The 12,933-nt window shown below is 42.7% G+C and overlaps 1 protein-coding gene across 9 annotated transcripts in view; it reads left to right on the plus strand.

Moving 5' to 3' along the window:
- ZZZ3 (zinc finger ZZ-type containing 3) overlaps positions 1–12,933 on the plus strand; it is an 88,818-nt gene that overhangs the window by 20,286 nt on the left and 55,599 nt on the right. For 8 of the 9 annotated variants that reach the window (XM_084872138.1, XM_084872134.1, XM_084872139.1 and 5 more), the window contains exon 2: positions 11,672–11,804. Coding sequence is in view for 3 of the 9 variants with exons in the window: in XM_084872139.1 (XP_084728265.1) it covers positions 11,758–11,804 (47 nt within the window). In the remaining 6 variants the exon portion in view is untranslated. Of the gene's footprint in view, positions 1–11,669; positions 11,805–12,933 lie in introns of those variants that run through there. The other variant, XM_084872142.1, reaches the window with a different exon arrangement.

The following is a 12,933-nucleotide window of genomic DNA, read 5'->3' on the forward strand; positions in this document are numbered from 1 at the left end:
CCCCCCCCCCAAAAAAAAAAAAAAAATATATATATATATATATATATATGCTAGAGGCCCGTAGCACCAGTGGGGTCCCTCGGCCTGGCCTGCGGGATTGGGCTGAAACCGGCTCTCCAACATCCCCTGAGGGGTCCCGGATTGCAAGCGGGCGCAGGCCAGTCTGAGGGGACCCCACTGGTGTATGATCAGGGCCGGGGAGGGACTGTGAGGGGTCTAGGGCATGTTGGGCCTGTCTCTCTGTCCCAATCGTCCGTACCCCAGCCGCAAGGTAATCTGGTCAGAGCGTCTGCCCCTGGTGGTCAGTGCACATCATAGCAGCTTTCAACCGGTCATCTGTCTGCCCCCTGGTGTTTAGTGTACATTATAGTGAGCTGTTGAGTGGCCTTAGCATATCATTAGCATATTACACTTTGGTTGGTTGAACAGTCTACCAGATACTTAGCATATTAGGCTTTTATTATTTTGGATATGATGAATGATTAGATATGTGCATGGATGGATGATTTGGATGATAATGGAAAACAAAATTAAAAGTTTACTTTTGAGGCTTTGTTTTGGACAATAGGGTATTCCCCTCACCCCATTTTATTGTTCAAATTATTACATGACTCCTTTTTCTCCCCTTTGACCTTTTTCTCCCCCTTTTTCTCCCCCTGCCCTCCCCCAAACCAATGCACTATTGCACATGTGTCAAACACAAGGCCCGCGGGCCAAATCCAGCCCGCCAGGCCTTGCAATGTGGCCCGCACCGCGCTGTCATCACTGCACTCCGCTGTCAGTTTATGACATTGTCAGTTTATGACTGTTCAGTAAACCATTCGGCCCGTGATTTAGGCTGGATTTTACATTTTGGCCCCTTCTCTGATTGAGTTCGACACCCCTACACTATTGTCTTGTGTCCATGGTTTATGCATATATGCATGTAAGTTCTTTGGTTAATGTCTTCCTCCTCCCCCCCCCCCCCTTTCCTTCTAAGATTCATCAGTCTGATCCATTTTGTCTATCAGTTTATTTTGTTAGATTTCACATATGAGTGAGATCATATGATCCTTGTCTTTCTCTGGGTGGTTTACTTCGCTTAGCATAAAACCCTCCAGGTCCCTACATGCTATCTCAAAGGTTAAGAGATCCTTTTTTCATTTATAAAGTGTTTCATTGTGTAAATGTACCACAGTTTTTTTCATTCATTTACTGATGGGCACTTGGGCTGTTTTTAGATCTTAGCTATTGTAAATAATGCTGCAGTGAACATAGGGATGCATATATTCTTTTTGTGGACAACAGGGTATTTTATAGTGTCATTTATTTAGACATAATTTTATATATAATTATTAATAACAAACTATAATGTTTGCTAATGACTAATTACTATAATTGTGTTGCATTCATTTCCCTTACACGTCTTACTCACAGGTGCACCATTTCTCTCCACTTATACTAGCAGTGAATATTTTAGCAGCTGATTGCCACGTCATTAGTCTTGGACTGACTTTTTTGGTGTGTACAACAGGAAATATTTCGCTTTTGGAGAACAAGAAAAATAGGTTTATTTGCGTTTTGCTTATTAATTTGTGCAGTTATTCAGTGTCTGGTAAGTTAATGTTCAAGAAAATATATTAATTTTTTAAATGTTCTATTATTTTATGTTAACCATTACTCATTTATTTCAGCCCTTTGTATTTAGCATGTCTCTATTGAAATAAACCCACATTCCTATAAAAATTAAAACTTTTTTTTTTTTTTGCGGCCCACATAAACTTAAAATTTGTTTATTTGGCCTGTGTTAGGTTTTGAGTTTGACATGCTTGTTGTACAGGAATAAAAGAAGGCAGTAATAGAATGGGGACTTTGACAGAACCTTGAGGAGTACCCACCCTTAAGTAGAGGAGAAAGTAGATTTAAGAAATTTTGATTTGGAAAAAAAAAAGAAATTTCTATTTGGCCTTGACCAGTTTGGCTCAGTGGATAGAGCGTCACCCTGCAGACTGGGGGGTCCCAGGTTCGATTCCGGTCAAGGGCATGTACCTTGGTTGTGGGCACATCCCCAGTAGGGGGTGTGCAGGAGGCAGCTGATCAATGTTTCTCTCTCATCGGTATTTCTAACTCTATTCCTCTCCCTTCATCTCTGTAAAATAAATAAATAAATAAATAAATGTATTTTTTTTAAAATTTATTTTATTTTATTTTCTCTTAAAGCCCTACATACAGTGTATTAGAGAATTCTGTTGGGCCTATCTCCAAAATCTATGTTGACGTGGATAATTTCTTAGTCCTTTCACTGATACTGCGCTATTATTTCTTCTAGAGCAATAATAGCCTCTGAAATCATTCTCCATGTTTCTGCTCTTTTGCAATCTACAGTCTATTCTGTACATAGCTGTCTAAAGGGATGATCCTTTTAAATGTGTCAAGATCATGTTACTCCCTTGATCAGAATTCTCAAAAGGCTTTCATCTCACCCAGAAAAATCCCAAGTTGTTACTGTGGCTTACCAGGTCCTATATAATTGCTATTTATATCTTAGGTCATTAGAATATTCCTTGATGATTATGCTTTTGAGTTCACATTTCACCTAGTATTCAGAATGATCTTTAAAACATGTATATCATTTATTTTTAAAATATTTTATTGATTTTTGTACAGAGAGAAAGGGAGAGAGATAGAGACTTAGAAACATCGATGCGAGAGAGTCATCGATCAGCTGCCTGTTGCACACCCCCTACTGGGGATATGCCCGGAACCAAGGTACATGCCCTTGACCAGAATTGAACCTGGGACCTTTCAGTCGCCAAGCCGACGCTCTGTCCATTCAGCCAAACCGGCCTCGGCCATTTTTAAGGACTGTGCTGTAATGAGAATATGTTTTGTCTGCCGGGACCGGTTTGGCTCAGTGGATAGAGCATCGGCCTGCGGACTGAAAGGTCCCGGGTTCGATTCCAGGCAAGGGCATGTACCTTGGTTGCGGGCACATCCCCAGTAGGGGGTGTGCAAGAGGCAGCTGATCGATGATTCTCTCTCATCGATGTTTCTAACTCTCTATCCCTCTCTCTTCCTCTCTGTGAAAAATCAATAAAATATATTTAAAAAAAAAAAAGAATATGTTTTGTCTTGTTGTTAAAATCTAATGACATTCTTTAGAATTTTCCTTGGATCCTGTAAATGTGAGTTTTGATAAAATAGTTTATAAAATTATTTTGAACCAAAAAAAACCAAAAAAAAAACCTATATCAGATTGTGCCATTCCTCTTTAAACCTCTTCAATAGGACAAATAATCCAAATTACATTTAAATAAAAATTAAAAAGTAAATAAAAACAAAACAAAGATCAAATTCATACTATAACTTACACAGCCCCCCATGGCCTGTCAACTGTATGCTTTAAAGCTTATTTCATGATGTTTTCTCCTTTGCCTACTAAGGTCCAGCCTCACTGGCTTTATTCAGTTTCTTCTGATATGCCAAACCTTTTTTTATTTAAGTGCTTCCATAGTTATTGTTCTTTTCCTCAAACTTTTTTCCCCTTAAGGATTTATCTTTGATATTTACTTTTAGTTTTAATAATGTCCCAATAATGAGTGTTTAATGAATGTTTTCTAGGTACCAGGGAAATGAAGAATAAAAGAGGTCTTGCTGCCCTGGCTGGGTAGCTCATTTGGTTAGAGCGTTTTCCCTATATGCCAAGATTGCAGGTTTCATCCCCTGTCAGAACACATACAAATATCCCCGGTCAGAACACATACAAAAAGCAACCAGTGCATGCATAAATATGTTGAAAAGCAAAATCGATGATTCTCTCTCTCCTGCCCTCAAAATAAAAAAATAAAAAAAGAGAGAGACCTTACTATAAAATAATTTGGTAGATGACACAGATAAGTGAATGGATAGATTAGTATAGGAAGCAATAATTTTCAGACTGCTGGGGGTTAGTTTGAGGGTTAATGGGCTAGCTTACTGTAGTACAGTCACTTTACCCTTGCCTTTAAGTAGAGTAGCTTTACTTTCATCATATTTTTCCAGCATATTTAAGAGTTCTAAACTTAAAAATAGTTTTAAAAATACCACATGTGCTCAATAGTATGATAAGATCTATGTACAAATTCCCTGAAAATAGGTAGCTTCCAGGGGTCTTCAAACTACGGCCCGCGGGCCACATGCGGCCCGCAGAGGAGTCTGATCCGGCCCGCCAGTTTTTTTGGACAGTGAGCGCAGCCGAGGTGTTACAGTAGGAATTAGTAGTTCATATAGTCCGGCCCTCCAGCTCTCTGAGAGACCGTGATCTGGCCCCCACTTTAAAAAGTTTGAGGACCCCTGTTCTAGGTAGATGCATCTGATCTTTGACTTGGGCAATGGAAGTAAGTTACACATGAATGAAACAAAGATAGCTTTAATTCTAGGTTCTTTATCAGAATCGTCCTTGGAATTCATAAAAGATATACACCTGCCCTACCTGGTTGGTAGGTGTATATTTATTTATTTATTTTTATTTTTATTTTTTTTAAATCAATCTTTATTGTTCATATTATTACAAAGGTTCCTCATTTCTTCCCCCCTCCACCAGGTTCCCACCCCACCCTCCGCCCCCTCCCCACCCCCCATTGTCCTCATCCATAGGTGCACAGTTTATGTTCAGTCTCTTCCTCCCTCCCTTTCCACGATAGTAAATCCCTTTTCAGATAGTAAATCTGTTACTTAGCATTTTCTCATATCAATAATACCTCCACATGCCCAATGATACACTTCACACAAAAGACATTTCCAAATAGGTCAACCAGCCTCATCCAGGCCCCGCCCAAGGCACTCACAGATCAACACCCCAGCACTATACTAACTCAACACATCCAGATCTAAGCCTTCATCACTTGATTCAGCAGACCCTCAAGTTCCCGCAAAAGTTTCCAGCCATGTCTGAGAGGCAGCCGTGGGGAGGGGGCAGGCGAGGAGCGAGCTGTTCCGGGCCTGGCTGCTCCGGGCCTGGCCTCTGTTGCTCTGGTTCGTTCTACAACCAGCTGCTCCGGGTCTGGTCACTGCCGCTCCCGACCTAGTTGCTCTGGACTTGGCTGTTGCTGCTCCAGGCCTGGCCGCACCCGACCCGGCTGCTCTGGGCCCGGTTGCTCCAGGCCCAGCCGCTCCGGGCCTGGCCGCTCCCAGCCTGGCAGCCGCTGCTCCAGGCCTGGCCGCACCCGACCCGGCTTCTCCGGGCCTGGCCGCTCCCAGCCTGGCAGCCGCTGCTCCGGGCCTGGCCGCTCCTAGCCTGGCAGCCGCTGCTCCGGACCTGGCCGCACCAGACCCGGCTGCTCCGGGCCTGGCCGTTCCAAACCCGGGAGCCGCTGCTCCGGGCCTGGCCGCTCCCAGCCTGGCAGCTGCTGCTCCGGGCCTGGCCGCTCCCAGCCTGGCAGCTGCTGCTCCGGGCCTGGCCGCACCCGACCCGGCTGCTCTGGGCCTGGCTGCCCCGGGCCCGGCTGCTCCGAGCCTGGCCGCTCCCGGCCTGGATGCTCTGGGCTTGGCTACTGCTGTTCTGGGCCTGGCTGCTCCCAACCCGGCTGCTCTGGGCCCGGCTTCTTCGGGCCCGGCCACTCTGGGTCTGGGTGTTCCTGGACTGGCCACCCTGGGCTTGGCCGCCTCCGCCTCAGGCCTGGCTGCCACTGCCCCAGGTCTGGCTGCTCCAGTGCTGGCCGTTGATGATCTGGTTCTGGCTGCTGCTGCTCTGGGGCCTGGCCGCTGCTGCTCTGGGCCCGGCTGCCACTGCCTTGTGCCTGGCCACTCTAGGCCTGGTCGCCACTGCTCCAACTTTCTGTCCCTTTTTCTTTCTTTTCTTTTTTTTTTTAAAAACGCATTTATGTTGCAATGTTGGCTGGTGAGTTGAGTTCTGACTTAGTCTTTGATTTTTCAAGATCTTCTTCGTATTCTTTCTTAAGTAATTTTACTATTTTTGCTCTCACTTGATTTCTTCACATTGAGAACTTCTTTGGTTTCTTCCTCCTTGTCCTGGAAGCTCAGCAGGTTGGTCTGTGGCACCCCTTTGTTCTCAGCGGGCTCCTGCGCTGCTTCAGCCTGTTGCCGGGGTCGGCGCCGCCCAGGAAGCAGCCCCATCCTTGGCTCCGTTGCCCGCGCTCAGCGGTCGAAGGCTCAGGGGCACCCTCCCCCCCCCCTGGGGCCCCGTCGCTTGGCTCCTTGCTGGTGCCTGGCTGGCCGGTGTCCTGCAGGGGCTCCTGCTCCTCGTCGCGTTCCTCCAGTCTGGAGCTTTCTTTCTCCCTCCCACTAGGGGAGTCCAGGATCAGAGTCAACAGACTGTCCTCTGCGCGCAGTGTGTGCCACTCCGGGGGCTCGGCCTTTCGCAGCTCTCCCAGGACTCCACCTCACAGCCCCGTCTCCCCCTGCCCGAGCCTGGGTCCCCAGGGACTGGCCCAGACTTGGAGTTCGGGGCGGTTCGGACTGAGGCTCAGCGCCACCGGAAGCTTTGTTTCTTCCGGCTAGGGTAATCCAGCATCAGAGTCAACATTCAGTCCTCTGTGCGCTCTGTGCGCACAATGTGCGCGCGACTCCAGGGGCCCCGCCTTTCGCTGCTCTCCCGGGATTCCGCCTCACAGCCCCGTCTCCCCCTGCCCGAGCCTGGGTCCCCAGGGTCTGGCCCATAACTGGGGCTGAGCGCTGCCGGTTCAGGGGTTCAGCCCAGGCTGGGGGTTCTATTTCTTTCCTGCTAGGGAACGCAGGCAGCACCCAGCCCTCTCCTCCTCTCCGGCTGCGACCTCTCCGCGCGCGCGTGCGTGCGGGCGCACAGCATGTCTCCGTACCTTAGGCTTTTTTTCAGCTCCTCTGATTTTCCTTCTGGTTTTCTCCCTCCTTCCTATTGTAGAGTTTTCAGTCAGTCGACTACCTGTAGCTCTGGGCAATGTCCACTCTACATTTTAGTTGTATTCCATTGAAATTGTTGTGTGCTGCTGCGGTTAGATGTCTACCCGAGCAGCCATCTTGGATCCTCGTTGGTAGGTGTATATTTAAATAAAAGATAAACACATTTACACTTTGTGATAATTCATCAACCTATACACTAATAATTTTAACTTCTCTGTATGAATACTTTATTATTTATTTATTTATTTTAAAAAAATATATTTTATTGATTTTTCACAGAGAGGAAGAGAAGAGGGATAGAGAATTAGAAACATCGATGCGAGAGAATCACCGATCAGCTGCCTCTTGCACACCCCCTACTGGGGATGTGCCCGCAACCAAGGTACATGCCCTTGACCGGAATCGAACCCGGGACCTTACAGTCTGCAGGCCGACGCTCTATCCACTGAGCCAAACCAGTCCCGGCTGAATACTTTAACAGAAAGTTAAAAATAATATTTAAAAATGTAAAAAGGTTACCAAAAAAAAATTTGTAGCTAGACTGTATTTTAGATCTATGAAATCAGAAACTCCTGCGCTTTTTTTTTTTTTTTTTTTTAAGTCATAGAAGCTATTTAGCCATGGTTGAAAACCTCTATGATAAGGTTGGCTGATGGGGAGAATATAGAATAGAATTGGGTAGAGATGGAGTGACCAGATAGAAGTTGTACATTTCCTTAGAAGCTTAGATTTCAACCTGTGCCCCTGGAAGGGTTTTGTTTTTGGGTTTATTTTGGAGTATTATTGAGGAACCAGAGGCCTGGTGCATGAAATTCATGCAGGGGAGAGGTTGGTTTCTCAGCCTGGCCTGGACCCTCTCCAGTCTGGGACATTCCTCTCACAGTCTGGGACCACTGGCTCCTAATCGCTCACCTGCCTGATCGCCCCTAACCGCCCTCCCCTCCAGCCTGATCGCCCCTAACCTCCCTCCCCTGCCGCCTAATTGCTCCTAACTGCTCCCCCCCCCCCCTTTTTTTTTTTAAGTTTCTTAGTGCATTTATTGGATTGACATTGGCTAATAAAATTATATAGGCTTCAGGTGAATACAGTAATTCTATAATACATAAATAAATCATCTTTATTTTGTATTATATGCTCACCATCCCAAGTGAAGTATCCTTCACCATTGTGTGCAATGACTGTTGTAGAACACATGAAGCAAAAGGGAAGGAAATAGGCAGCACAGAGCAGTTACTTCTGCTCTTATAGACGTTCTCCCAATGGGTCCCTTAAGGAATCTCTCCTCTACAGCTTCCTCCTGTGTAAGGATTTCATGAGCATATTGGGACCCTTAGAAAATATGTAAGTAAAATCCCACCCCCATTTGACAAGAGAAAGAAAAGCCAATTAATGCCAGATACGTTTTTGATTTTTATATTGCTTTCATCCTCTTGACTTCAGTAAAATTTTTTTTACTAGTTCCTTAAAAGAAAAAGTATTTGTTTGTTCTCTGTAGTAAGTAACTGTGATAAGCTTAAATGGGAAAAGTGCTTCTGTATTTGACTAGTATCCTAAATACTTTTTAATAACTGATTTGGTATATCCTTCTCTTATTCTTTTAAAATTATTTATTTAAAGACAGAATGTAATATACATATTTGATATTTTCACTTAGAACAACTGAAGAGTTCGGTACCAAATATGAGTGTATAGTATAATCTTTTAAGTTTTTTCCAAGGTCTTATTAAACTAAAGACAATCTCAGTATTTTATGACTGCAATTTTATTTTATAGTAAATTCTGTGGCTTACAACTATTATATTTCTAGAACTGATAATATTTTCTAGTGAGATTTTCTGTATTCTTTTAAAGTAATTTCATACGTGCCATGAATCTGAGGTCCTGTAATCTATTTGACACAGTAGTGCTTGTTTTAGTTTGCAAAGAGTAGGAGAAGTAATTCTTTTCAGTCAAGATTGGTTTTTGGATTTGCTTATAGAATTCTTGAATAGTCAATGCATTTTTATTAGTATGTGGTAACAAGCAAAGCTCTGTGGCAAGGATAAATAAGAGGCCTTAGGAATTGGATTTAAATGATTCGCTTCCAAGTTTGTATGCTTTTAAAAACACAAAATAGTTATTTTTTTTAAAACTTTGGAAGTGTTACTATAGTTAAATATTTTAAATAAATAAATAAATAAATCACAATTCAGAGTAGTTTATTTGCTCCAGAAAGCATATGGCATTTGCGTAGACTGCTTACATTTGAAATGTGAAGTGAATGAAATGAAGAGTACTATGTAGGGAATCGAAGACTTTTTACTAGTTTAATTTCCTTGCTTGTTACAAGAAAATTTATAGCAACTTTAAAATTTAGGAATACTTAAAACTGTTAAATTTTTATAGTATTACTTAGTCTTTTTTTAACATTTGAAAAAAGTAAATAGAGAATTGTTTTAAATGTTTGAGGATAGATATCAGTGTTTCTTAATCACTCTGTTTTCTTCCTCTGATTAAAAAAAAGCCAGTTATATTTGATATACTAGAGGCCTGGTGCACGAATTCGTGCACTAGTGTGGTCCCTTGGCCTAGCCTATGGGATCAGGCTGAAACTGGCTTCCAGGGGTCCCGGATTATGAGAGGGTGCAGGCCAGGCTGAGGGACCCCACTGGTGCACGATTGGGGCCAGGGAAGGATGCAGGAGGTTGGCCAGCCAAGGAGGGACTGCGTGAGGGCTCCAGGGAGTGTCCGGCCCATTTTCCTCAGTCCCGATTGGTCGGACCCCGGCAGCAGGCTAATCTACTGGTTGAAGTGTCTGCCCCTGGTAGTGAGTACATATCATAATGAGTGGTTGAGTGGTCTTAGCATATCATTAGCATACTAGAGGCCTGGTGCATGACAACTCATGCACTGGAGGGAGGGTCCCACAGCTGGCCTGCCCCCTCTCACAGTCCAGGAATGCTCAGGGTTGGGAGGCAACCCATTGATCATGGAAAGGTGACGCCCTCATCACACCTCTGCTGCTGCCACTGCCAGCAGCACAGGCCTCAGCCGACCCTGGTTACCTGAGCTTCTGGCGGCCCTGGGCGACTGGGCAGCCGCCATCCAAGGCTTGCCTGCTCCTTGGGCTGGCCCTAGGTGGCTGGGGGGCTGAGGGTGGGTCCAGCCACACCTTTTTGCCTGCTGTTCCCCCGGCAGGGCTGAAAGGATTGGGGGACTCTGGTGAGGCTGAGGGGACTGGGTACTGCCATCTTTATGATGGTGTGGCCGTCAGTTTGCATATTTCTTCTTTATTAGATAAGATGGCACTTCGATTGGTTGAACAGCCAACCAGTTGACCCATACTTAGTAAGCATATTAGGCTTTTATTATATAGGACTAGAGGCCTGGTTCATGAAATTTGTGCACGGTGTGTGTGTGTTTGTGTGTGTGTGTGTGTGTGTGTGTGTGTGTATGTGTCTGTCAGCCCAACCTGCACCCTCTCCAATCTGGGATCCCTTGAGGGATGGTCGACTGCCCATTTAAGATCGGGCCTAAATGGGCAGTCGGACATCCCTCCTACAATCCAGGACTGCTGGCTCCCAACTGTTTGCTTGCCTGTCAGCCTGATCAGCCTCTAACCACTCGCCTGCCAGCCTGATCTACACCTAACTTCCCCCGTCGGCCTGATTGTCCCAAACTACTGTCCCCCTGCCGGGCTGGTCACCCCCAACTGCCCTCCCCTGCAGGCCTGGTCGCCCCCAACTGCCTTCCTCTGCTGGCCTGGCCCACCTCCACCAACTATCCTTTCCTCACCCCCAATTGCTCTCTCTCTCAGGCCTGGGCCCTCCTAACTGCCCTCTCCTGCTGGTCATCTTGTGGTGGCCATTTTGTGTCCACATAGGTGCAGCAATCTTGTGTGTTGGATTGATGGTCAATTTGAGTGTCATCCCTTTATTAGATAGGATTATATTGGTTTCTACTCTACTGTTAATGAAAAAAACTTTGGCAGGTTGAGAACTCTAGTAGCACATTTTATCCACAAAACAGCCTAAGGCTGTCTGAATTTTCTTGGCAGATTTTTACTCTTTGTTTTTATTAGACAGAACTTTGGAATGGCACACCATGGTGAATTATTCCAGAATGCCATTCTTAGGTTTCTCTCTTTAATATATATGAATATGTTTATAATGCTTTTCTTCATTGTAAGCACATCAATATGCTTTTCAGACTTGTTATCTTGAATAAAATATGTGTTTTTAAGAAGCTTACTTTTAAAGAATTGTTTTTGTACAGTTATATCTTAGTTCATTTCTTAATTTACTTGGTCATATTTATTTTCTATTTACTTTCAAAATTATGTTGATAAATTTGTCACAGAGGGATAATGTAACCAGAGCAAAAATATTACTTAAAAAGGCATCGACAGTATTAAAGTCACATTTAAGGGATCCTTTTTATTTTATTCATTAGCATTATAAGTTTATTATAATATAACATAAAAATGATACTTTTCTATTAATGTCTGAGAAGTTACAGACTTCTGGAAAATGATGTATATTTATGTTGGTAGTCAAAAGGAATCTAAGGAGCTTTTATTATTTGTAAGAATTTAAATTTTGAGGTAATTTTTGAAGTATTTTATGTTGGTACTCTGAGAAGCATTTGTAAGACCTTTATTAGCAAATCATCTATCATTGAAGATAACACATTTTGTAGCTAAATATTGGGAATATATTTTTTTTTGTAATTTATTAGAAAATGCATTGTAACGTCTGCTTAGAATCGTCAGTTTTATCCACAAATCTGTAAACAGTTAACACAACCATAGTGACTATATTGTGGTTTCCCTTCACAGATATCAAGTTGTGCTAGTACAACCATATAAATAATTAATACCTGAAGTCTCAATGTAATATGGACAGTAACAATGATGACAGATAAATGCAGACGCTTGGGAATCAAATACTAGGCGAAACACTTTCAAAAAGGTAAGAAAAATGTAATCTTTATTAAGGCCAAACAGGCTGTAGTATTAGTAGAAGTAATTGACTAAAGTTTGTTTTTTAGTGTATGAGGCTATTTAGAAACACATTTGCACGATCCTATGTTAATACTTGTAGAACTCAGCTGTAAGTATCAGTTCTTCTGTGAAAATAACAATTGCAGATGTCCTTGCTTGGTAAATATAATGGATGATGTTCCTATAGCAAATCCTATACAAAAAGGTAGTAACCTGGTGACTAGAACTTGACAGAAGGCTAGATTTGGTGTATCAGTGTATACTCAAGACACATCTTATGTTGTGGATTCTCTTTATCTCTGATGATTGCCATCACCACCATGCACTGTAGAATGTAATGTTTTGCCATGTTTGTGAAACGTTTTCAGGGTTAGGTACAAAGGAGTTGGCAGTTGGAATCTTTGCTTTAAGAAAAGTGAATTTTCATGTTATGAGTTACTTTTTATAGGACTATGTTTTTACTGTTAACCCTCCTCATGTTAATTTCAAACATTTTATTTAAATGTAGTATTAAGTTACTTTATTTAGTTAATTTTCCTACCTTTTACTTTTTAATAATTTACAAAGCATATTTGGGAGAGGTTTTGTCTACTGATATTATATATCAGCCCTCTTCACTTCCTAGCTGACTAAAACATTATCTAATTTATTAAGCAGTAACTCTGGTTTACAAAGCTTGATAAGGTACATCAGTTTTAAAAATAAACCTTCACCGAAAATAGTAGCACTTTTAGAACGATTAGTTTTATGTTTATAATAAAATGACAATTACTATCATAATCATCACTAGTCTTTTTCCTGGTCTTTCTCCTTGTTTCCAAATAGACATTCATAATCATTCATTTTAGTCAGATTCTCTGAAAAAGATATTATAATACATTATTATAAAATAAAACTGTAATTAGCCTAACTGACCATGAAATGGAATTTAATTAAGGTAATTAAAATATCTGGCCAACTGGGTACTAAAACCAGAAAATCCTTATTGGTTTTGTCCTTGTTGAAAATCCACATGCCAAAATAGTAGAAATTTCCCTTTATAATAGTCTTTGTAGCACTTTAATAGTCATCAAGGTTATCATATAGATAGAGAAGAC

Source organism: Pipistrellus hanaki, assembly GCF_964339955.1.
Source record: "Pipistrellus hanaki genome assembly, chromosome: 2".
NCBI lineage: Eukaryota > Metazoa > Chordata > Mammalia > Chiroptera > Vespertilionidae > Pipistrellus > Pipistrellus hanaki.